Source organism: Coffea arabica, chromosome 11e, assembly GCF_036785885.1.
Source record: "Coffea arabica cultivar ET-39 chromosome 11e, Coffea Arabica ET-39 HiFi, whole genome shotgun sequence".
In the NCBI taxonomy this organism is placed as follows: Eukaryota; Viridiplantae; Streptophyta; class Magnoliopsida; order Gentianales; family Rubiaceae; genus Coffea; species Coffea arabica.
Window position 1 is genome coordinate 56,629,365 of NC_092331.1, and position 23,563 is coordinate 56,652,927.

General features: G+C 36.7%; 2 protein-coding genes across 2 annotated transcripts; both read right to left on the reverse strand.

Annotated features, from left to right (window-relative positions):
* Window positions 1–1,171: 1,171 nt before the first annotated feature.
* On the reverse strand, window positions 1,172–3,517 carry LOC113719190 (ethylene-responsive transcription factor ERF118-like). Its single transcript, XM_027244316.2, has 2 exons — window positions 3,219–3,517; window positions 1,172–3,004 (listed from the first exon to the last, which is right to left on the reverse strand). Exon 2 carries the CDS (start codon window positions 2,744–2,746, stop codon window positions 1,598–1,600), a length of 1,149 nt encoding a protein of 382 aa, XP_027100117.1. The 5' UTR covers window positions 2,747–3,004; window positions 3,219–3,517; the 3' UTR covers window positions 1,172–1,597.
* Window positions 3,518–14,232: 10,715 nt separating this feature from the next.
* LOC113718845 (alpha-xylosidase 1-like) lies at window positions 14,233–20,558 on the reverse strand. Its single transcript, XM_027243766.2, has 3 exons — window positions 19,845–20,558; window positions 18,770–19,464; window positions 14,233–16,319 (listed from the first exon to the last, which is right to left on the reverse strand). The coding sequence occupies exons 1-3, from the start codon at window positions 20,075–20,077 to the stop codon at window positions 14,437–14,439; spliced, it is 2,811 nt and encodes a 936-aa protein (XP_027099567.1). The 5' UTR covers window positions 20,078–20,558; the 3' UTR covers window positions 14,233–14,436.
* Between the last annotated feature and the right edge of the window lie 3,005 nt (window positions 20,559–23,563).

Sequence of the window (23,563 nt, forward strand, 5' to 3'; positions counted from 1 at the left end):
ATATGCATTTGAGAATTGGATCCACAAGCAGAGGGGAGACTGAGTCGATGAAGAAAAAAGAATAAAAAATATGGGCAGGTGAGTGACTTAGTGGATTAGACAAAAAAACTCGGGGATAAATCTTTGGGGGAATATAACATGGCTGCAAATCCATTAGTTTTTAGTTCCACGAAATAAATTGTCGTATATTATTCTTTTAATTAAAAAGATTGGATAAAGAAAATGGCAAGACCTCATGAAACATGCTTAGGATACACGGCCGCGTGATCCAGGTTACAAACTAAACAAGAAATAAATGGTTTTTTATATATTTACATTTTTTTTGTTTAACAAAACACCCCTTTAGTCTTGACAAATACCTGGATAGGCCTGATTTGTTTTTAAGTTTTGACAACGGTTCCCGTTCTCATCATCACCTATTTCTAGAAGTGGGTTTGGGAAAGAGAAAGAAATTGATTTTTGTTTTATATATATATAAAAGAGTGTATAGCCAGCACTAGCAGAAGTGCAAAAGCACGCAGGACTGGACTGGACTGGAGCGGAGTGGAGTCAGCGTGAGCAAATAGTACGTGGCAGTAGAAAGTGGCACACAGCTAGCTCCAAAATCGACTCTCCCAACAGATAACATCTTTTAACGGCCGCAAGTTGCAGATATCTTTTGCTTGGCGAAGCAACCATCAACGCCTCTCCTCTCATCATCAAAGAAATTTGGCCCACGCTTTTAGGTTTTTACCTAAAATCAGACTCCTCTGTATTTTTTTTTTTTTTTTTTTTAGAGCTGATGAGGTAGTAGAATGAATTGGCTCAGCTCAATGGTGTAAAGATAGTGACCAGATTTTAGAGAGATTTCAGGACGATGATATTGGCCCTAGATGTTAAAATTGGCACTTTCTTGAAAATTTTGTGATTGGAAGTTGTTTTAGCACTACTGTTGTTGTAGCAGCAAATATTATCCCAAACTCAGCCAGCAGCAAGAGGAGAGATCTCCCCTGAATAAGCAGGCAGCAAAAAGCAGGCAAAAGACCAGACCCCATGCTGTCCCCAAAAGCCATAATGAACTCGCCCCAACGATTTTTACTGAAAAGACTCCACGCTGGGAGGCAAGACACCTAGTTTTGATCGCAAATGTTGCGAATCCAATGTTAGATGCAAAAACCAACCAACCATCAAGAAGCACAAACCAACTACTAATAAATATTTCACTGCTAAGCAGAGGTTCATAATCACATCTTAAACAGAGAAAGAGAGGGATTGAACAAATTCCTCGCACGGCTACAAAAACTCTCGGAGCAGAAAAAGAGCTTGAAAGCCCCTTGGACGGCTCTAATAGCACAGGAAAACTCAACGGACTCGTCCCCCCCCCCCCCCAAAATACAAAACCCTGAGAAAAAAGCTCATCCCCGAACAAGACCTCTCTTTTTTTTTTTGGCCAGACAAACAAATAAATAAACTCGCTCGGACAAAACCATTTTTTTCCCAAAGAACTTTATACACATCCCTTGGGATTAAACTTCCTCATCAACTCCTTCGATAGATAATACTCCACTAATAACTAAATGCTATACTGCTAATAAATTAATTCCTACTACTGCAAAACTTATGCTGCAAAACTTATGGGCACGCTATGTTGATTTTCCAGAGGTGATGCTCCATTCATCAGGGCTGGCCCATCATCCATCCATGAAAAGGCTTCATTGCAAGCATCAAAGTCGAAATCGAAGTCGAAATCAGGCAAAGCACTTGGCTGATCATCTTCAAAGCCACAGATTGGTATGTCTTCAATGTCACCAATGACAAAGTCTCCAAGAGGCTGTCCAAACTCCTCCTCTCCCATGAACAGAGAATTTAGCTCAAAATCCAGCTCCATTCCCTGAGCTAGTTCAGCCAATGACAACTCATCGTCCATCATTAAATCCAGATCAGGCACCTTTTGCTCAACAACTTTGGTTCCCTCAGCAACATTTTTCACCTTTTCTTCTTCATCTTGCTTCTCACCATCCACAGAAGCCATAGCCGGAGTTGCAGATGAGGTCAAACAATCCAACTCGAGGACAGACGCCGGAGATGTATGCGATACCAGGCTTTCAGCAGAGTCCTCAGATACACAAGCAGGAGCTTCGTTCTGATTATGTGGCTGCGAAACCGCCGTTGAGCTAGACTGATTATTATTATTATTATCGTCATTGACATTAGAACACTTCTCAGACGCATTTTGATCAGCCATGGCCCTAGCTTCAAATTCAAGTCGTTTAGCTTCATAGGCTCTTGAAGCTTCCTCCGGAGAATTATAAGTACCCAACCAGATCCTCTTTCCCTTGAACGGGTCGCGAATTTCTGCAGCCCATTTGCCCCATTTCCTCTGCCTGACACCTTTGCGTTTGGTAGAGGAAGGCTTTGATTGAGGTTGACTCAATGGTTTAGCTAAACCCTTCTTTTTCTTGGGGTTGTTTTTCTCCCCATTATTGCTCTCTTGACAGGAATTTTCAGCTTCTGGGGCAAGAGCCACAGCCACAGGCTGACCGGGTTGACTTTTCAACTCCACAATAGGGAGGATAATCTCCCTAAGGAACCTCTTAGGCTTCTTCTCAATCACCCTTTCATCATCTGATGAATCAGTATCAGTAGCATCCGGGTCGTCACAAAACACCCGAATCTTCCTCACAGGTCTGGTGGGTTCAGCCATGATTTTTTGCCTCTTGTTATGATGCTCTTGATTCAGTATGACTTGTCTCCGAGGCTCTGGCATTTTTATTTTCCTTTTTCTTTCAATCACTCAACTCCAAATCCCTGAATCAAATACCCAGAAAATCCCCCAAGAATGTGCTTTTATCCCCGCAACAGAATATTAAACAAAAATCAGCTACCCAAGATAATTTAAATTCTTCCAAAAAAAATAAAAAGAAAAGGGGATGTATATCAGGTATGAGGCCCTCTGAAGAACAAAAAAAGTGATAAATATCGCTTTATGTGAAATCCCCCAAAACACTCTACTCCAGAACAAGTCCTGCAAGAAGGAAGAGATATAACAAATAAAATCAAAATCCGCAAATAAATCAATACGCACCACAAAAACTAACACCAACCCGTTTCAGATCAGCCCCTAAAATCAACAAATATCACAAACACAAATCTTAAAACAGCCAAAATCATAAATCAAAAAAGCATGTACATAAAATATCTAAAACCTCTGGGGTTTAAGGCAGAAGAAAAAGGAGTACCTTTTGGGCCTCAAACGCATCGAAGCAGTTGGGAAAAGAAGAGAAGAGCTCGGCCGGTTCGCAGAGCAGAGGGATTTCTGATTGTTGATAGCCAATAACAGAACAGCAGAGGAAACTGAAATCCAGCAGAGCTTCTTCAATAAAGCCCCAATATTCTCAAAACTCGATTGGAATCTTGCCGACATAAATCTCAGCACCCAACCCCTTCTCTGTTTCTCTCTAATCCCTCTTCTTCTCTTCCTCTTCCTTTGCTCTTGAGAGAAAGCAAAAAGCAAGAAAATATCGCCCCAAAAAAAGAGAGAAAAATCAGATCAGAAATAAACCCCTATATATAGAAATAATAAAAAGACTAAAACCCCGGTGTAGAAGGAAACAGTGAGGATGAGAAACCTATGGCCCAGGTTTCCTTTTCTTTCGTATTATTTTATCTCTTCCCTCTATAATATAATGGCAAAAGTTGATCAGCTCAGTGGGTTTTATCGAAATTCTCCTATAGTAACAGTGATTTAGACGACCCCTTCTACTACTAGACTACTGAGTAATAGAGGAGTGAAGAAACTCCCCGAAAAGTGGGTAGATGTTGTGTGTGTACTGCGTGTGTTTGGCTACCAAGGAAAAGAGGGAAACAAAAAAAAAAAAAAAGACCAGCAGCAACAATTGACTTGACAACTGACAAGACGCAAATCTCAATAGAAGTGAAAAACATTTTGCTCCTATAAATAACCTCCGTTTACATCGAAAATCTAACCAAAAAAATCATAAACAATTCACTGCTATGTGTAGTGTGTGCATATTTTTTTTTTTTTTGAAGGTAGAAAAAGGTATCTGGTGGAGAGGCATACCTTGTTTGACTGTTTTGTCTTCTTTACTCTTTATTACTAGTATTCTAATTCTAGTAGCAGTAGATTACTTCTTTTTTTTTTTTTCTTTTTTGCCTTCTTCACCTCCTCCTCCTCCTCCGCCCAAGCGGTCAAAATTGGTGCATTAAAGGAATGGGTATACATAATGTGAAGGGGAATGTTGTGTTGGTTGGGTCATGAGTGTGCGTTGTATTGTGTGTAGTAGGACTTTTGGTGGGTGAATTAAAGATGATTTACTGTGTGAGTGTGTGCTGAGCTGGCATGGTCCCGTGAATGTGCCATGAGTCCATCTCCTCGTGGTCATGGTTACCATAGGAGTATAATTTTATTGGTTAAAAAATTACCTCAGCTGGCGGCAGCTTTACCCAATAGCTGATTGTTTTGGTATCACGCACCAATCGGAGAACCTTTACACCTGTGAGGAACGGTCGATGATTCACGGTGCAAAACACGCACCGAGTGAGAGTGTGGGTGCAGAGAGGCGTTGCTACCATTTTCTGGTACTGGAGGAGAGTAATGCCGCCATCCGCCAACGTAATATCATGGAATGCGGTTTACAGCTAATTTTCCTAGGACGATGTTAGGGCTAAGGTTTGATTATAATAACGCTTCTGCCACTGAAGTTGAAGTGCTTCCTTGTCGAAGTAATTCTTTTGAAAAAGAAATTCTTCTTTGCATAAAATTCTTAGGTACTTTCTTTCCGTCCATTGCTATCTTTTATGGCTTAGATTTACTCCCTTTTTATTTTTTATTTCTTTCCTTTTGAAATTCATTAATAACATCTACCAAAAGTGCCGGTCAGCCCACCCAATACCAAATACTTGTTCAATGAATCCACCACCATTCATGGTAAGACTTTGGGTTTATTTTCAGCGTAAAGAAAAATATATATACTGCTATAACCGACTTAATGTATCAATAACATGACTTAATTTATTTTATTACGAGCGAATATAACCGACTTGTGTCTCATTTTATACGAGGTTTTCAACTAGAAATGACAGTTTCATTTTTTAAATTGAATTCTTAATCCATTTGAATTGCTATTTTTTGGAATTTTTTATAGAGAAATATACTGTGCCTGCCTTGTATCTATTGATGAATGTGAAATGAAAATGTGATTAAAAAATACGTTCATGAAAAATGTAAAATTTTTTCTTTAATAAAACAACAATCCAAATAAGATTGGAACCTTTCAAAGCGTCAAACCATTTCGGAGGCTTGAGGCCATTTTCTTGTACGTCAAGAGTTTTTTTTATGGGATGAATACTTCAGAGGTGCAAATTCAGTTCGTAACGATACATTTAAGTAATCTCATTATTAATAAAAATTCCACAAATGAAATGGCAAACTCTAATGAGAATACGCATCATCTTGAATTGAGTTTATCCCTTTTGCCAAATTTGAATTTTTTACCAATCACAAAAGTATCAAAGTGTATCTTTATATACGTAATTAAAGGTGAGAAGAATCCTAAAAAGAAGTAAACAAGATTCTCCCAAAAAGGTATGAGAATTTTGATAGCAGCAATTCTAACCATCCATGCTCTATCCCGCCAACATAATCTATAGATGCTTTTGGACGATCTTGATCCTTAGACCATGCCTTTTGTTTTCTGGACTTATTTATTTGCAGTAGTCTGTTAAGATTTGGAGGGGACAAAGAAGATGCTAGCACATGAATATTAGTAAATAAATTTCTAAGTTTAGTAATCTAAAACATCCTGCAAAGTCAAACTTCGAGCATCTTAGTACATCATGCACGTACCTAACTATTTACCCAAAAAAAAAAAAAAACGCACATACCTAACCTTGCACCTTAAGTGGTATTTTTTTCATAATTTTAATTCATTAAAATAATAAAACCTAGCATAGTAGTTGTAGAATCCTGTCTCGATTGCCTGAATTAGTGTTGAAGCATCTTCTTGTATGGTGTGGCCCGAAAATCATTGAATTGAACATTCATGGTCTCCAAATTACATGCCTATCATGTTTGCGTTTATCTACATTAACAAATTTTCGAAATATTCGCATGCAATATTTGAAATTTATATTTCTATCTCGTATATCTTTACAACGTGTTTTTCTACCAAATAAAAAAAAGATAAGATGAATTCAGAAGCACTTTTTGATTTTCAATATAAAATATAGCAAACAGAATTCCATCGATCTAATTCACGAACTTATAGGATAACTATCTCACAAAATACCAAGATAAATAATCGTGAAATGCCCTTAGATTTATTTGTTATCTTTGAGGAGCCGTATGAGGTGAAAATCTCACATATATGTTTCATTCAAATTAATCATGGAGATTGAATGCAGAGACTAGCACATTTCTCTGTTTTACGCTTTTTGTATTTGTAATTGGAGTTGGACAATGAGATTGTACGGGACAATTAAATGAGAAAAATGTTTTTAGCTACCTCCACGTAATGTCTCCAAATTATTATTATTATTTTTTTGCTATGCATAAAAGAGACATGTTTTGTGACTTTGAATAAATTGAAAATTAAAAGAAATGTCAACCAAAAAACAATTATATACTAATACCGTATAAATGTGTTTAAGACTGATTCTTTTGTAAAATGCCGCACTAGTTTTCCAATTGTAAAAGGATACAATCATTTTTTTTCCCCTAAAGTAGGTTTTTCCCTTTTTGTTTTTCTTTCTGAGCTTAATGTATGAAAGATATTGATATTGAGAAATGGCAAATCTATTTGTCACCATAAAAATTTTTTTTCCTTACTAACTTGCTTGTGAAATTGGACAAACATTTTGCCTTAACAGATGCATTTATTCTAATCTCTATGGAAAATTGTCTAAACTACCAATTTCAAGGGAATTTTTGGGGAAACTCTGGCACTAATTGTAACATCACATTAACTCATGAACCAAATAGCAATTGACAAATTTATTGAGTGTGCAAGCAGCAATTACTAGCTTTCTAAAAGGAAACGACTACTACTAATTTAATTAAAGTATCCTCCTTGTCTTTTACTTTGGATCCTTCAGGGTTGGGCCGGCCTCATCTCATCGTCATCATGCGGCTCCTGCCACCATTTTCTTTTTGACTAATGTTGCATTGCATACCAGACCAGATCTTTATTTTCTGCAGATATATTTTGTAAAGTTGATTAAAAAAAAAAAAAGAAGAAAAAAAAAAACTACTGACCGGTCAGTAACCCCGCAGCACGTGACCTGTTGGCTGTTTGCTTCGATATTCACAAACCTCCCATTTTCTCCCCATCACACGGTCCATATCCATCCATCCATCCCCGACTCAGGCACTTAAACCCTGTCCCGTTACCCCAACCAATCGGTACGCCCCACACACATACTCCGTGCTTTTAGAAATATGTTTATTTTTATGCAGCAAAACTTTTAATGCTAGTAGAGTATCATTCAAGATTTGAACTTTTTTGATATAGATAAAGTAAACTTGTACAAACAAATTTTTGAATAAACCTGTGATGTGGATCTATATTGAAAATTTTGAACTAACTTCGTTAAATGTTAATGCTATAGATTGTTCCAATTTAAAGAGATTTCAAAGCGTTTGAATATGGAGCATACCTAATCTCCATAGAAGCACGTTTTGGCGTCATTTTCTTTAGAATTAATGTTACATACGCGGTAGGTGTAAATATTTTTTTACACAATCAAGTATAAGTAAATGACATATAGATAAAAAAAAAGTGAATTTAAAATTTGAAAGTTAATAATGTGGCATTTAATAAATAGATGGCAAATAGATAAAAAGTGAATTTGAAATTTGAACGGTAATAGTATGGCATTTATCTGAACTTGCTTGCGTACGAAAATCTCTGCATTAATAGTGTATAAAAATTAATCCCTTTTCTCTGTGGAGTATAAACTTTTCTATATCTCCTTAAAAATCTTTTGCAACAAGGAAAAAGGGAAGGACAACATGAGAATAAAGGCAAATGAAAAATCTATAATTATGAAATTAACTCTAAACCCAATAACAAATCACGCCCTTTTATGTAGAAAAGAAATGCCCTTGTATATTCTACACATACCATAACTAGTTTAAGTTTAAAACTATCTTCATTAGAATTCCCTTTCTGTATGGGGCAAGAGTGTGAATGAAAAGGAGCCAGGAACCAGATTCTCTTTTTTTCTTTTTTTTAAGATATAAAGAGGTAGACATTGATCACTCACTTAAAAACAACACATAATGAATATCACTTACAAAAAACTTCCCCATTTCTTGCTCAGATGTAAAATAAATAATGTATATATATATATATTCTCCATGCAGCATTAAAAAATTATCAGAAAGTGCAGAGCTTCTTTTCTAACTTCTCACTAGATAGTTGCCATAACCAAGTCACGTGAAGACCCCTCGTGTCGCTGTCCTGCAGGTCACGTGCGCTCCTGCCCACCATGGCATGTATACATAACATGCCCAGACATCTTGTTGCCATCATCATATAACACCATGCATGTCACGTATACATACAAAAGCTCCTGCATATACATACGATTATGCATGTATGTTGACCAAAATGGTCAGAATGCTCGAGAATGGAGTTTTGGGGGCCGCAGTGGAGGAAAAGTGGGCTACGCAAGTGTAGATGTGTGGACCAAAGAAGAGTAAAGAGTTGCTTCGATTTCCCGCCTTGGACGCCGACGTGGATCCCACCCGCCACTCCTTTTCCCGCCAAAGTGCAGGGTAAAGCCCGAAGCCTACTGTGACACGTGGATGGACCTTCCAACATGTGTCGTCCAGTTGTTGGATGCATATTGATGACCTAAGAAGGCCAATTTTTTTTTTTTCATGCTAGAGGACAAGCCCATTGAGCGAATTTGGACAGTGAAATAATATGATTGCAACATTTCTTTTCCAATACAATACAACGTAGGTAAAATAGAAAGATAATTAAAAAGATAAAAATATGATCGAAAAATATATTTGTGATACGAGTAAATAATTTTTTTTTTTATTTTTGAAGAGTTGAGTTAAATAATAAAATGAAAGAAATTATAAGTAAGAGATTCTGAATTTGTGATCTCCCAATCCAACACAATAAGTCTGGTTTAGCTTTGACGTTTAATCATCTGGTTAAGTGAATGATTATTTGGCGTGGGGTATGTGGAGAAAATAGCAAGAGTATTTATTGATATTTTAATTATCATCATTGACTTGATATGGGGTCTAATCTCCAATAATTTTAAGATACTTTTTGAAAAAAAATAAAAAAGATAATAATAGATGTGGGATAAATTGCAACTTAGCTGTATCTTGCACTAATATGTGTTTATGATGATTGGATTGTCTATATTGGGAGTCATGGAAAAGTTTTCTAGTTTTGTTCAAGTCCACATTTAATTGTATAGGTTAGTATTTTTTACCCATCACATAAAAAAGTCATCGGGTGGCATGTGCTACGTAGTACTAGTACTGTTATTTGCAGTGAAAGTCATAACGTTAGTTGATGTTCTTTATTAGCCTACCTTTGACTCCTACTATTGAATCACTTCGAGCATAATAATTAGTACTGTATTCAATAGAAATTTATTTTAATTTTTTTTATTGTCACATAAACACGTTTTTTCAATTATAACGTTACCATACACGTATTACATTGTAAAAAATATTATGATAACTAATCGAAATAAATTATATCAAATAAGTTTCTCTGCAAATATGCCAACTAGTTTTTTAAAATAAAATATTTCCAATAAGGGCTTCAAGAATAATGCAACAACAACTTTTAAAATACAATAATGTTTCTAAAAATAGTTAATTTATCTAACGACTAAGATTAAAATCTCAAGAATCAGAAATCTTGAATTCTAATCTCATATTCTCTTCTCTTTTTTTTTTTGAGACGATAATTAATCTCGTGTTCTCTTCTCGCTCCTTAAATAATGATAAAAATAGATGAATTACTACGTGTTTAAAGAACATTTTTATTTTCCCAAGATGTGATTTGGACACCAAGCATTCATCCATTGGGCTTCATCCTTTCCCGCCGGTCCCAAGTTGATGAAAGAGACAGGGAAAATTTGGTGGAGTAGGTAGGCTTTGCTGGGAAACCGGTGGCAAGCATTGGCCTGGAAAATTGCAGGCTGCAGTGTACTAGGTAGTAACGCAGTCCAGTTCAGGGAGGGTGACTTTTTGTGGTTTTGTCTGAGTTGATATTTTCAAGATTTATATATAAGCAGAGTGTGAAGAAGATGAGTGACGCAGTTGCACCGTTCTCAACGGTGAACGGTTGGCATCTTAGAGGTCAGCAAGGCTTTAAATATCGGGAAGACTTGTTTCTGTTTTTTGGGTCAAAAGATCCTTCGACTGGATCTGCGACGATGTATTTATTTCCGACCCACCCCCAGCAGTCAATTTCCTCCCCTTATTATTTATTTCCTGCAAAATACCACTACTAGCAGTAGCCTTTTTTGTTTTTGGTTCTCCTGCTGAATTTACCCTGGATAATCATTTTGTGCAAAATTTTTGGGGACAATCTTGAAAACCTCCCCTCAAGTTTAAGTATCAATTCGTAGTTAGTCCGACCGTTAAATTTTTTAAAAATATCGTTTAAGAATCCATTTGAATTGCTATTTATTTTAGAGTTTTCATTAAAAAAAATGTAGTGCAATAATTTGATATATATATGATAAAAGGTGATTAAAAAAATATATTCACGAAAAACGTAAAAATTTATGAGTAAAAAATTTAAGAAAATTTAATCCAAACAAGACAACTTTTTATAACATTCTTCATCGATTTCAAGATATATACTGCTAAATTACTAATTAGAATATTCATTCTAAGAGAGAGAAGAGGATTTCTATACAAAACAATTATAGAACTCCACGGCTTTATAGATAGTTTCCTCTATTTATTATTTCCCTCCTCAAGTCATTTAGCAACCAAATAGTGTGTTTGTTTTAGGAGAAAAACGGTTTGGTGATTTACAAACTGTCACAAAAAATGACTATAGATGCTTGAGCTTCAAGAACCCACCAAAAAAAAAAAAAATTGTAAGAAAGAAAGATTAGTCCAAAAGTAAAATATGGAGCTTCGATCATCAAAATTGGATTAGTGATGTAATCGAGTTGAATCGAACTCGAGTATCGCCGTACTCGAACTCGACTGGCGATAGTCAAACTCAACTCGACATGTAAGAAGGACGAGCAAAGAGTATTATTGGAATTTGGAACTCGAGTTCGAGTTCGATGATTGCTCACAGAACTCGAGTTTGACTTGCATTGGCTCGAGTCAATGCGAGCTTTATCAAGGTCGAGTTAGAAAATTTCTTTTTTTTTGATAATTTTTGAGCGAAAAGACGTTATTGTATTTTAAAAATTTTCATACGACCTAAAACATTTCGTAAATTCAACCATTCTTTTGGACATAAGGATAATTTCATAATAATAATATATTAAAGAATTAAAATTTAAAAACTCAATAAGACTCGACGAATTTTCAAACATTACATCTGGATACTCGAACTTGATTTGCTTGCCTTATCGAATTACTCGAATTCGATCAACCAGAGTCCGAATCAAGTTTTTGGTCGAGTTGCTCGACTCGATTATAGCTCTAAACTGAATAGTTGAAGAAACACGTACACGTACACGCCCTGAGGGAGGAAAAAGAATTTACTTTGGAAGAGGAATACTTGTAAGGGAAGGGCAGATATCTGCAGTCTTTGTGAGGGTCAATTTTTCAGCAGAAATCTGCACCGAGGTACAACTCCCAGATCACAGGTAAGCTAAATCATCCTGTCAAGCCCGGGCTCCAGAACATCTAAAAAATTCCATGTCTTTTCCCTGGAAAAATGTGTAGTCCATCAAGTTGCATGTGTTATGCCTTTCTATTTTAGTCAAAAATCAATTTCGAGATTTCAGGGACAGAACACCTAAAATCAAATCAAAATGAACAAGGTTTTTTTACTTGACGCACAGCTCCCTAGCTGCCTGGCAAAGGCGTCTTCTACTGATTCAATTCAACAAGTGATTTCGATTTTCAAGTCTGCAGTTTCGTTTTCGAACCAGAAGGTCCAGAAACTAGATGTCTTTTCCCTAGACAGGACAAAGCTGCAATTCTGCAGTGGCAATAGTTGCATGGAAAGAAAGAGCGTGAATAAGATGTCTCGAGTTCTATATATTTTTTTAAAAAAAAAACTTCAATATTGCAATAATAATTTTACTTCGCTATTTTGCTCTTCTTAACTTCAGTCAGCATTCCAAAAAAAAAAGAAGAGAGTTTCACTCAGCATCAACTTATATTCTTGCATAGGAATTGCGTATGGGCACCGGCAACCGCTTGCCACTGTGGAGATACCCTGCTGGACTTGCATCCAATTTATGACTACTTCATTCATTGACGTAGCATTCCAACAAATGGCTGCTGGCACTTGGGCAAGAAAATGTGAAATTGTCAGTTCTGAAGAATAAACAAAAAGAGGGAGAGAAAAAAGAGGTTCATGAACGTGAATCCATTTATTAGTACATACGTTTGAAAAATCTGGGATCTGCTCCGGGATTTTGCTGTCACAGGAATATGGGCCTAGCTAGCTTCATTCTTGGTCCGTGAATGGACCCCACCCCCCCCCCCCCCCCCCCCCCCCCCCCCTTCTCTCCTCTTATATTAAGTTTTAACTTTGTTAGTCGTATGTTTCCTGTTCTCTGTAAAGTCTTTCACCCGTCGCCCAACCCACTTCAGTACAATCCCTGTGTTACATCGCACTACAGTACATTTGCCGACCGAATCTATTATAGGTGGAGTGGGGAAGATATCAGGTAAGAGTATAGTATTTATAGTAAAAGTTTACTAAAATTAGGAATGATGCATTATTACTCCTTGTTCTGATGCATTATTATTATTAGTCCTTGTAACCGTCAGATTATTTAGAATAAGTTTTTTGAAAAAATTACGGTAACACTTTTTTTATGTGATGTATGTGAAATAAAAAGGTGATTGAAAAATATGTTGATAATACAAGCAAATAAATAGCTATCCAAACAAACCAATTTCCTACGAGCATATTTGGGCTCACTTTTTACAACGGTCAAATTAGTTCGATTAGCATAATTTACAAAATGAATTTTCAAATATTATTCACCTTGTAATTTGTAGCATATACACAATTTTAATGTCATTTTATCTCGCATACATCACATCAGAATAAATATTACAGTATTGTTTTAAATAATTATTTTTAAGAATATATATTGTCCGATGGGAGAAATGTCCACCAGCAGTATTAATTAAGTCTGACAATATACTAGAACAATTTATCTGTGTTTTACAACAAAAATTTATAATTTGTGAATTGCTTGTTAATTCGCATCATGCTTATATTCATTAATAGCTGGTCTAGGACAGTGTTAAACAACTACAAAAATGACTCATAAGAGATTCTTTTTTTGTTTTTAAATACTGTAAGCTCGTTCATGTAATGCTACATATCAAAATTATATATATATTTTTAATGTTAATTTAAACCTACATAACTTGAATAAAGGGTATTTTTAGAAATACACAATATGACACATCTTTAGTTAACACCATAGCGGTTGTTCTCCTTTCATATATAGTATATATATAGTGGTATAGATAATGAGTAGGTTTAAATGTATAAAAATGTATTTCCCAACTTTTAAAATAATTATTCACAAAAAATATATCACAATTCACATAGCAAAAAAAAAAAAAAGGACCGGCTAGCCCAATAATCAGTTTCTGCCATATTTCAACAAAAATTAACCCGACACCAGGAACCCATGGGTCAAAGGAGGATAACTATGGATTGGGGCCAACTTGGGCTACTCCAACTTTAATATCGTTCGATGGGTCACCTTGGGCCCAGGTCCACAAGTCCAGAATGCAAGTTGGATTAAAATGTTGGTTGGTGTTAAATTCAAAGGAAATAATTTCATCATGATAAATGATTAACTTCCCAGAATTTATTCCGTTGGTTAGAAAGCAATAAGCATAACTTCAAAACTTCCCAATTTATTGTTTTTACTGGGGTTGTTCTGCGTCTTTTAATGAATTTAAACATTTGAAGAAGTAGATATCCAAAATTAATTCAATAAAAAAAAAAAGATATCCAAAATTAAACAGATGAAGGTGAGGAAAAAGGTAGATTGAAAAAAAAAAAAACAGGAAGGACAATCTACACGCAAATTAATTCGCTTGAATTTATCTGAATGGAGAAGGATGAGCACAACTTAAAGGCCATCTCCTCTCCAACCAACTTCTTATTAAAATAAATTATAAAATCTTCAGGAATTTGAGCGAATTTTTGCCTAACACAACAATTAAAAAGGGAAGGAAAAAAATGGTGGACAACATGACAAGAATGGAGGAGATTATATTCCTCAGCTTATAATTCCCATTTGCCAGGACACAGTGAACTTCTTACCAAGAGGCAATTCCAATCCTTTAACCTCAACCACCACACTAGTCCTCTTGTCTCCCTCTTCTCCCAACTTCATAGGATAATTTTGCATCGTCTCACTAAATTCAATTTTGGAGACATCAGAAATGGGATTTCCATCCACTTCAATTGCAAATGATTTGCCTTGAATTGTATCCATTCCTAGCAGTGTAATTTTTTCAATGATCCAACCTTTATCCAATGCAAACTTGCCCTCTTGAACATCTGACCATACCTTTACTGTTGCATTTCCGGTTGTTGCATAGAATTCAATGTATGTTGAGTATCCATTCCCAAGTTTCATCTCTGGCAGCTCATCATCATCAAGGAACAGTTTCCCTTTTGCTTCTCCTGTGGTTGCCCCTGCCGGAAATGCCACGACAAGGGAAAAAGGAGTCATCCTTGCTTCTTTAGATATCAATCCACCCTGCTGCATTGGTATTATGGCATTCTGGTACAAATGCACATTGATAACATTCAAAGGAGCATCCAATGTACGGTTGTGAGGTTTTTCGGACACAATGACCTGTGTCATATCGAACAAGCTGTACCAAGTCCCCGGGGGAAAGAGAATTTTGACCTCGGTTTTATTAGGCTCTAGCACTGGAGAAACCATGATGCTGCTTCCTACCAAGAATTGTGTGCTCAATCCATAAAGTTCAGTGATTGTTGGAAAGGAGAAGAACAGTGGTCGAGCAATTGGAGCTCCATTGATGTGAGCTTCATAGCTCAGTGTATAAAGGTGGGGAAGCAGCTTATATCTCATACCAAGAGCATTTCTAGCTGATTTAGCTACCGAATCCCACTGATAAAGCTCCTGCCTAGGAGAAGCGAAGTTTGCATGATCCCTTGAGAAGGGGTAGAAAGCACCTACTTCGATCCAACGATTGCAAAGCTCTTCTGTCGGAGCTGGATAAAATCCACATATATCTGAGCCTACCATTGGAACACCAAATAAACCGAAATTTAGCACTGTTGAAATTGAATATCTCAGATCTTCCCAAGTTCCCTTGTTATCCCCTGTCCAATGTGCAGCATAATGGCCTGAACCGACATATGTGGAGCGGGACAAGATAAATGGGCGCTTTCCCTCAAGCCCTTGCAGACCACTGTGAGTTGCAATTGTTTCTGTAAAACCATACAAGCTGTGTGCATTATACTCCAATATGCCTTTATAATGCACTGCGCTCATGGCTATTGTTTTGTATCCTGGTAATGCTTTTATTCCAGAAGCATTTATTTTGTAAGGTGGATCATCCCAATTTGTCAGCGTAAGGTTCTTGCAGTCTAGGCAGCATATCCAACCTGGTCCAGTTCCAGAGGGACATTGCTTGTCCTTCGGAATTGTACAGAGACCATTACAGAAATTGGAAACTTCATTCATGTCAATCCAGAGGCCATCAACGGGAACAAGTTCATGGAATCGACGAATTTCATCAATCCACCAATCAACCGTCTTGGGGTTCAGGTAGTCAGGGAAGTTAACAGCTCCAGGCCAGACTTGGCCTAGGAAAGGCTTCCCCTGGTACTTGATGAAGACATCATTAGCTAGACCTCTTTGGTAGACACCATAGCTGTTGTTTACTCCAATTCCAGGATCTATGATCACAACGTACTTCATGCCCCTGGCATGAATTTTCTCCAAGAACGCCAGTAGCTTTGGACGAGGATAATTTACAGGGTTGAGAGTGAAATCCTTGTGTCCATCCATGTGATCATCATCATTCCAGATCACATCAAGTGGAATTTTGGCCTTCTGGTAGTTCTCAACAACATCTTCAACAACTGATAGGTTATGGTAACCCCATCTGCATTGATGGAAACCTGTGGTTTCAGACATTAAACAAATCGTCAAACCTTCATCTTTTGAAAATCAAGGGAAGAGTAATAGACAACTAAGGCACGGCCAATTTTTAGAAAGAGCGTCCGAGGCTAAACCATATAGAAAGTTCACAAACAGCAGAGTTCCAAACAAGCATATCCCCATTAGAATTCTCAACGTGCTCTTTAATCAACAGAGAAAGAAAATAATCTTTGGTAAGAGGGTGACCATATTTCTATTCTCCATGATGGAGACGCTTTTTCCCACTTTGTCGGGCACTTTTTAGCCTCCTAGCCTTACAATCTATTTTAAGTTTAGGCTGCAAATCCCTAGAGTAGAGTTTTTAATATCATCATTGGGCAACACGATAAATAACATTTTGCAACATGGTGAAAGCATTAATCAACATATTTAAGAAAATAAATAAAATAAATTCATTTACTGCAACACAAAAAGCAAACAAAAAAAGAAAAGAAAAGAAACTAAAATAGGAGGTCCCTCAACGCATTTAATAATTCTTGGAGCCATCGACAAGATATTTAAGAAAAGCTTACTTCAAGCAGCAAGTTTTTAAGAATTTTTTTTGCCATTTCGTCAACCATTCTTCAACTAAGGACATTTTCCCATATCACACTGGTTGTTAATAACCAGTCCAGTCGGTTGTGAACAGAGAATTGTAGCTGACTTTTCAAAGAAACATTAATGGGATCCTCAGATGCCTTCAACATTGTTTTGACCATAGAGAGGCCTATCACAATCTCATCAATGCCAAAAAGAGGAACAACATCGCCATACTGGATGTTAGGTAAAATGGTAGTTTGCAACATTAACACTGTCAAACTTAGGATCCACACAAAAAGCAGGTTACTTAATGAACCCCAACTAAGTCCTTTAGATTCATAGGAAACATACACACTACAGTAACTGAAATAGAATGGATCCTACCTCAAGCAAATATACAATTCTCTATTACGTCTCAACTTGATTCAATTGCCGACGGTTTTCTGCTTGGCATTATCATCAAATGGGACCTCTAAGAAACTTAATGTTGGCAATGTGATTTCAATCATGTTTCTAGCAACCCCTCATCTAGGAAACACAATACAATAGTCAAAAGGGACGATACCATCTTTGAGATTCACAATAGTGCTTTCAGATGGTCCACTTGTTTCTCTCCATTAGCTCAAGGAAAGAGAAAAATTAGAAAGATGAGTTACAAGCAAAGTTTCCCAAATCTGCACTCTTCTTTGATGGGTACCTAAAGATTCCTTCCTTTTTTTTTCCAAGGGGTAAATTTCTGATCAGAGAAAGCAAATCAATGCAATCCTTAGACAGTCAAAAAAAGTTTTCCGAGGATGAAAATGACAAAGGAGAAGATGTACAAGAACAAGCTAGTGGAGTGGACCAAACATCCTCAGCCTAGATTTGGCATGATATCGAAGGCAAATTGAAGGGTGCACAATTATGAATTACCTGCTCCTTCAATGCAGGGTTGGTGAAAAAGGTGGTTAAAAAAAGAAAAAGAAAATGGAAAACAAATTTGCACATGCATAAATAATTGCAAAAACTGCCCCACAGGACACAATTTACATATCATCATCTCAATCATTGAGGACAGGCAATCCTTTTCAGACACGTCTCAGTGAAAACCTTCTCCTTGGTTCGCTTTTTCCTTTGTAAACATTAGTTTAGACTTTAGTATACCGGTAATTAAAATGTCGACTACCTTGTCTTATATTAACCCGTGTGATTCTTTAATTAATCAATATTATCAAGTCTGAACAAACATGTTTCTGGTTATTGAACTCTAGTTGTTCCGAATCTCCACCAGGAAAAGACTGTCGTACCCTAATATACAACAAATTCAGTATGCCCAAGTCCAATGACCATATCTGCTTAGGTACCCGACACTTTCCAAAATTTGATAATCTCTGTCCAAAAACTAGGCTCTAATATATTTGTAACTCCTCTGTTCCTCGTGAAATGTCTTTAGTCTGTCTAATTCATGTCTGCAAAAACTAATGTTACTATAGATTTGCTTTGGATAAAAACGTTTCTTCTTCCCATCCTGACTACTTTTTTTTTTAATGGAATTAAGGACTCATCAAGTATAATGTAGCAAAACTAAAGAAAGTTTACAATATCTCGTAAAAAGATAAAATATTAGTCACTCACCGGCAAAAAAAATGCAGGATGAGATAAAACTAGTTTCAACTTGTGAAACCAAACTGTTCAATGATTAGGCACCTAAGCAAACCATTTAATTCTGAACAATAATAATAGTAAAAGTGGGTGGTAAACATTTGGAAACACATATCTTTTGTCAGAGAAAAGAAAAACGCAACAAGAATTAGGATCAAATTTGGATGAAATTCTCAATCATTATATAAGTTGTATGAACTGCACATGTTTAGCTCATTAAATGCTACTAAATGAAAAGTCAAAAACTTACCAAAAGCCCAGTAGGGCATTGGAGCAGGGCGACCAATGAAGGAAGTGTACTGATCAACAACATCCAAAGGAGTAGGACCAGAAAAGAAGTAAAAGTCCAGAACGCCCCCAATGACCTTGTATGTCAGAGAAGTCCCCGCGTAGAAAACATCCATCCCATTACTATTCAACAGTAGAACAGCATGGGCAAAAGCCTCCCTATTCACATTCCTCAGGTCCATGTACACCGGGTGGGACCCATATAAATCAGTGTTGAGATTAATGGCTGCTACATCAGTGGTGAACAGGGTGTAAGGATCACCAGGATACAGTTTGATTCCATGGGGCTGCGTATTCTCCCCCAAACCATACAACGAAGCATCTAGTGGCAGTTTGGTTGAAATCTCAAGATACTGATCTTTAAAGACCAATGGACTATAAGGGTCTGATTCATCAGAGCTAGAATTGAAAAGGGTCTGACCATCTGATTTTCTTTTGACAGCAAAACTAAAAGGGTCAGTAGTAAAGGCGAATATGAGCTCATTGCTTTCATATTCTGATGATGCCATAAGGACTGAATTCTGGTTCTTTCTTGACCAAGCTATGGCTTTCTTCAGTGCTGCTGGCTTTTCTCTTGGTATCAAATCGTATGGAACTTCCCATCTTTCTTTTTGTGCATCAGTTATGTGAACCCTCAAACGGTTATCTGTTTCATGCCTGAAAAGCCATCGCACAGCAGAAGAGGATCAAATTTTTTGCCAGAATTTTAAGGTGTGACTCAAAAAGAAGGACGACTGTACCAACAAAAAAGTTGAATTTTGATGAAGTACATGTACTTTATATGATGTATAAGGTGCTGAGAAAGTACCGCAAGAAATAAAAAGATCAAATTTTGACAAAGAAGATTTATTTGACATTTTCAGAAGGTGCTTGAAACAGAATTGCGAGAAAAGATAAATTTTTGACCAGAAAAAGCTAGTTAACAAGCTAAGGTCCTGAATAAGCTAAGGTCCTGAATAAAGGAATGCAAGAACTTAGAAAAAGGTCAAGTTTTTAACGAAAGGAAAGTTATGGAATTGCGATTGCACAGAACTTACTTTACATAGAGCTGCAGATAAGGAATATCAGGTCCATAGACATTGTTTTTCTGCTTAACTTGGAGCAGGCCTACTATACCTCCATCAGGGGACTCTTCTACAGAAATCAAACTATAGCCTTGGCCGATTTTAGTTGGAACAGTTGAGACTACATCAACTCTAGCAATGGATAAAAGGATCACAAGAAAAAGAGGCAAAATGGAACAAAAGAATGAAGACTGAGAGAACAACATGATTCTACAAAGAAGAAAGGCACACTTGCCTTGATGACTGCTGTAATGTTATATAAGGGCCAAAAAAATGTGGTCATGGAGTCATAGGATCCGTGTGAGATGGATGAGGCTGATGGTGATCCAATGATCAGACCTTTTTCACAATTGCATGTGACTATGATGTTCTATAGAGGTCCCACTCCTTTTTTGTACTCCTTTTTCTCAGTTTTTGGTCCGCTTCTTAATCCTACTGAATGAATTAGCACTTAGCAGAAGTTTTGACGGAATTGGTTGCTGTCTGTTGCGGCAGTGCCTAGAACCGATACTCAAAGAATGGTCACTCTGGTATCCCTGCCGAATGCCGTTCAGGCTGTTTCCGATCAACTTGGGGTTGGGTAGATTTTCTAAAGGAGAGTTCTTGGCTACTTGGTAACATTGGGAATTGTAGACTGAATTTCTTTCTTTTCTTTTTCTCAGTTGGTGTGATAGTTGTGAATGTATGGTGTGGTACTAGCTTCAGATATAATAGCTTTGCTAGAAATCAAAATTTATGCTCTAACAATCTTCACTAATATTTCATCAAACGACGCAATGATAACGAGTATCGATTACGGATGCATCCCCACAAGGCCGAGGCCGGCCTGTTTTCTTGGCAATGGCTTGGCCTTTTTATTGCAAGTGGTCCGACTTTCTAGTGAGTGGGAATTGCAGATTATTATTAATCAATAAAATGCTTCTAACCTAGAAGATGAACTTCCAGACATCATCAGCATCTCAATTATCCCCAGGCAATTTTTTTTCTCTTTAAACTCAACCCGATATAACATATTCTCGTTAAATAAAAAAAAAAAACAAATATTCTAGGCAATGTTCGATGTAATCTGTCTGACTAAGCATGTCAGCATTAGTTATTATCAAATTAATCTGAGAAGGCGTGATAAATTTGGTTTCATCTGATTAATTTAAGTCAATAAAGGTAGAGAAAAAAAATAAAGGGAGAACGACGTCTCATCGCTCTTTCTGAGTCTTTGAATTGAGAGACTGGAATATGATTCCTTTGTGTGATAAATTCGACGAAGACCAATTGTCGTTTATGGTGCATTATTTCTTTTTCAGTATCTTATTTTATCTTACCTTGTGTGCCGAAACAAAAACTTCTTAAAGAAAAAGTGAGAAATGCCAAATTGATCATCCTCAAATTTTGGATCTTTGTTCCTACTTCCATTACATTGGAACTAGTCTTGTCTTCCTTCAAACAAAAAAAAGGAACTAGTCTTGTCTACTGGTGAAATCTCGAAATAAAAGTATACGGTGCTTGCTTCCCAAAAAAAAAAAAAGTGTACAGTGCTGATAATATTAATTAATCCTTTTGTTTCAAGAAAATCATGAACATAGATTTTGATCATTTTATTTCTCATGAATTTGAAATAATTGGGAGAAGGATTGGCTTAAATGATAAGGTGGTAAGGCTTAAATTGTACGTAACAATATTCACTTTAAATAAAAGTAATTGATTCACTAAAAAGCTCACTGCTATTTTTCCATCTTTCCAGAAACCAATGATGCCCCCGCGGGGCAGTTCGGACGGTTCGCTCATATGGCAACTTACCTGGCTTCGGTCAGGATTCGAGTCCCGTTGTTATCGTGTTCGGTGTGAAGTGGGACCTCCTCTCCCGGACCGCACGAGGATTAGTCGGACCCCGTAAGCAATGATCCGGATATCCCTGTATTGATAAAAAAAAAAAAAAAAACCGATGATGAAATGAATGGGCCTGTTATGGACCATGCCCCGATTGGATGACCTTTGGATCCATTATATTGTAGCCACATCTATAAATGCAAAGTGCTGTGCCACAAATGTCAGTTGTTGTAGGGTAATTTGAGATATCTTTTTAGGCTGTAAGGAAGCAGGCGTTGGAAATTTTCAGAGGGTAAATGATAAATAATCTAATGCTACAGACTGAAGTTTCGACAAAGCAATTTTAGGTTGCTTATTTGCCATTTTCTGGTTTCTTTGTTCCAAAGGGGAAGGAGAAATATTTGAACGAATACCAGACATATTTGCCTTACTTATTCAGCTTTGTGACCCCAAAAAAGAAAAAAAGGAAAAAACATTAATACTATTCTTCTTTTTGGATAAAGAACTTTGTACAGTTGGAGTTTCTTGAAGCATCTGGCTTATGAACTCTGTAAGCAGCCAACCAAAGTGTTATACGTGTGTTAGTATTGCTAGATTTTGGATAATTTCGTTTGTATATTCGAAATCTTTCTTCTATTAATTGAAAGAAGGGAATGATGATTTCATTGAAAATCATAAAGTGACGGGGGAAACGTCTCGAGAGAGTCCAATATATAAGTCAGGAATTCAACTCTGATCCGAAAGGTTAAATCATTAGGTTTCGAACCCTTACTTATATATTAAGTGTACTTTCTCCATCTCTTTCGAATCAATGTGGAACAAAATTCTTTACTTGTGAACCTAACATAAAGAACGTTATTGAAGGGGCTCTAACACATTATATTTATGTGTGTGTACAACATTTTCTTCGATCCAATTAATTACTCACCGCATGAAAATTTGAGATATAGAAGTCCAAAAAATAGAAAGATAGATTATACCAGACAAATCTGCAATAGGAAGAGAAAATCACCAATTAAAAATGTACGAGAATAAGGAAAAAAAAACATAATCACGTGAACATGGAGTAAATGCGACAATCGCATATCAGATATTGCTGCTTGCTATGAATAAGCAGGCAAATTTCGATACCATGAAAAGTATTTCACTAAAGCATAGCACCGACATATTTCTGATTCACACCAGATTTTCTTGAACCACAGTTTTTGTACTTTCTGTCTCACAATACTTACTTTTGGCTCTTCCGATATCTAGCATCAACTGCAATTATTAATTTTGTCTCAAGCCTCACAAACACCCCATTGAGATGAGCATCCAGAACAAAGATCCCGACTTTTTCTTCCTCTTTTTGTGTTTTTCTGCAACTTTTTCATGCTAATCCTGAATTCCATGCCATCAAATATTCAAACGCATTTTCATGGTTTCAGGGTCAGTTCACATCATTGTCATTTTGCGGCTGTAAGTCCTTAATCTTGACCGGGATAAAACGTTGGTCCTGTTTAAATTAGGCGTGCAAAACCAAGAGAAAACGTTGGTCCTGCTTAGGCGTGCAAGAGAACCTTAGCGAAGAGGACAAAACCAAGAGAAAAACGTTGGTCCAGTTTAGACGTGAAAGAGAACCTTAGCGAAGAGCTACGCAACTTTAAATTTATTCATTCCTGATAAGAAAATTTCAAGGCAAAAAAAAAAACTTTGATGCATAATATTATTGACTACAGTTGCAATTCTTTCTTTCTTTCTTTTTTCCCGAGTTCAACCAGTCAGATTTAATATGTTCCATTTTCCAACTAAATAAGGGCCAGGCAGTCACTTCAGTGATTTTGAGAAGTGCAAGAACGATGAGCTCAACAAGGCAACTGGTGGGTGCA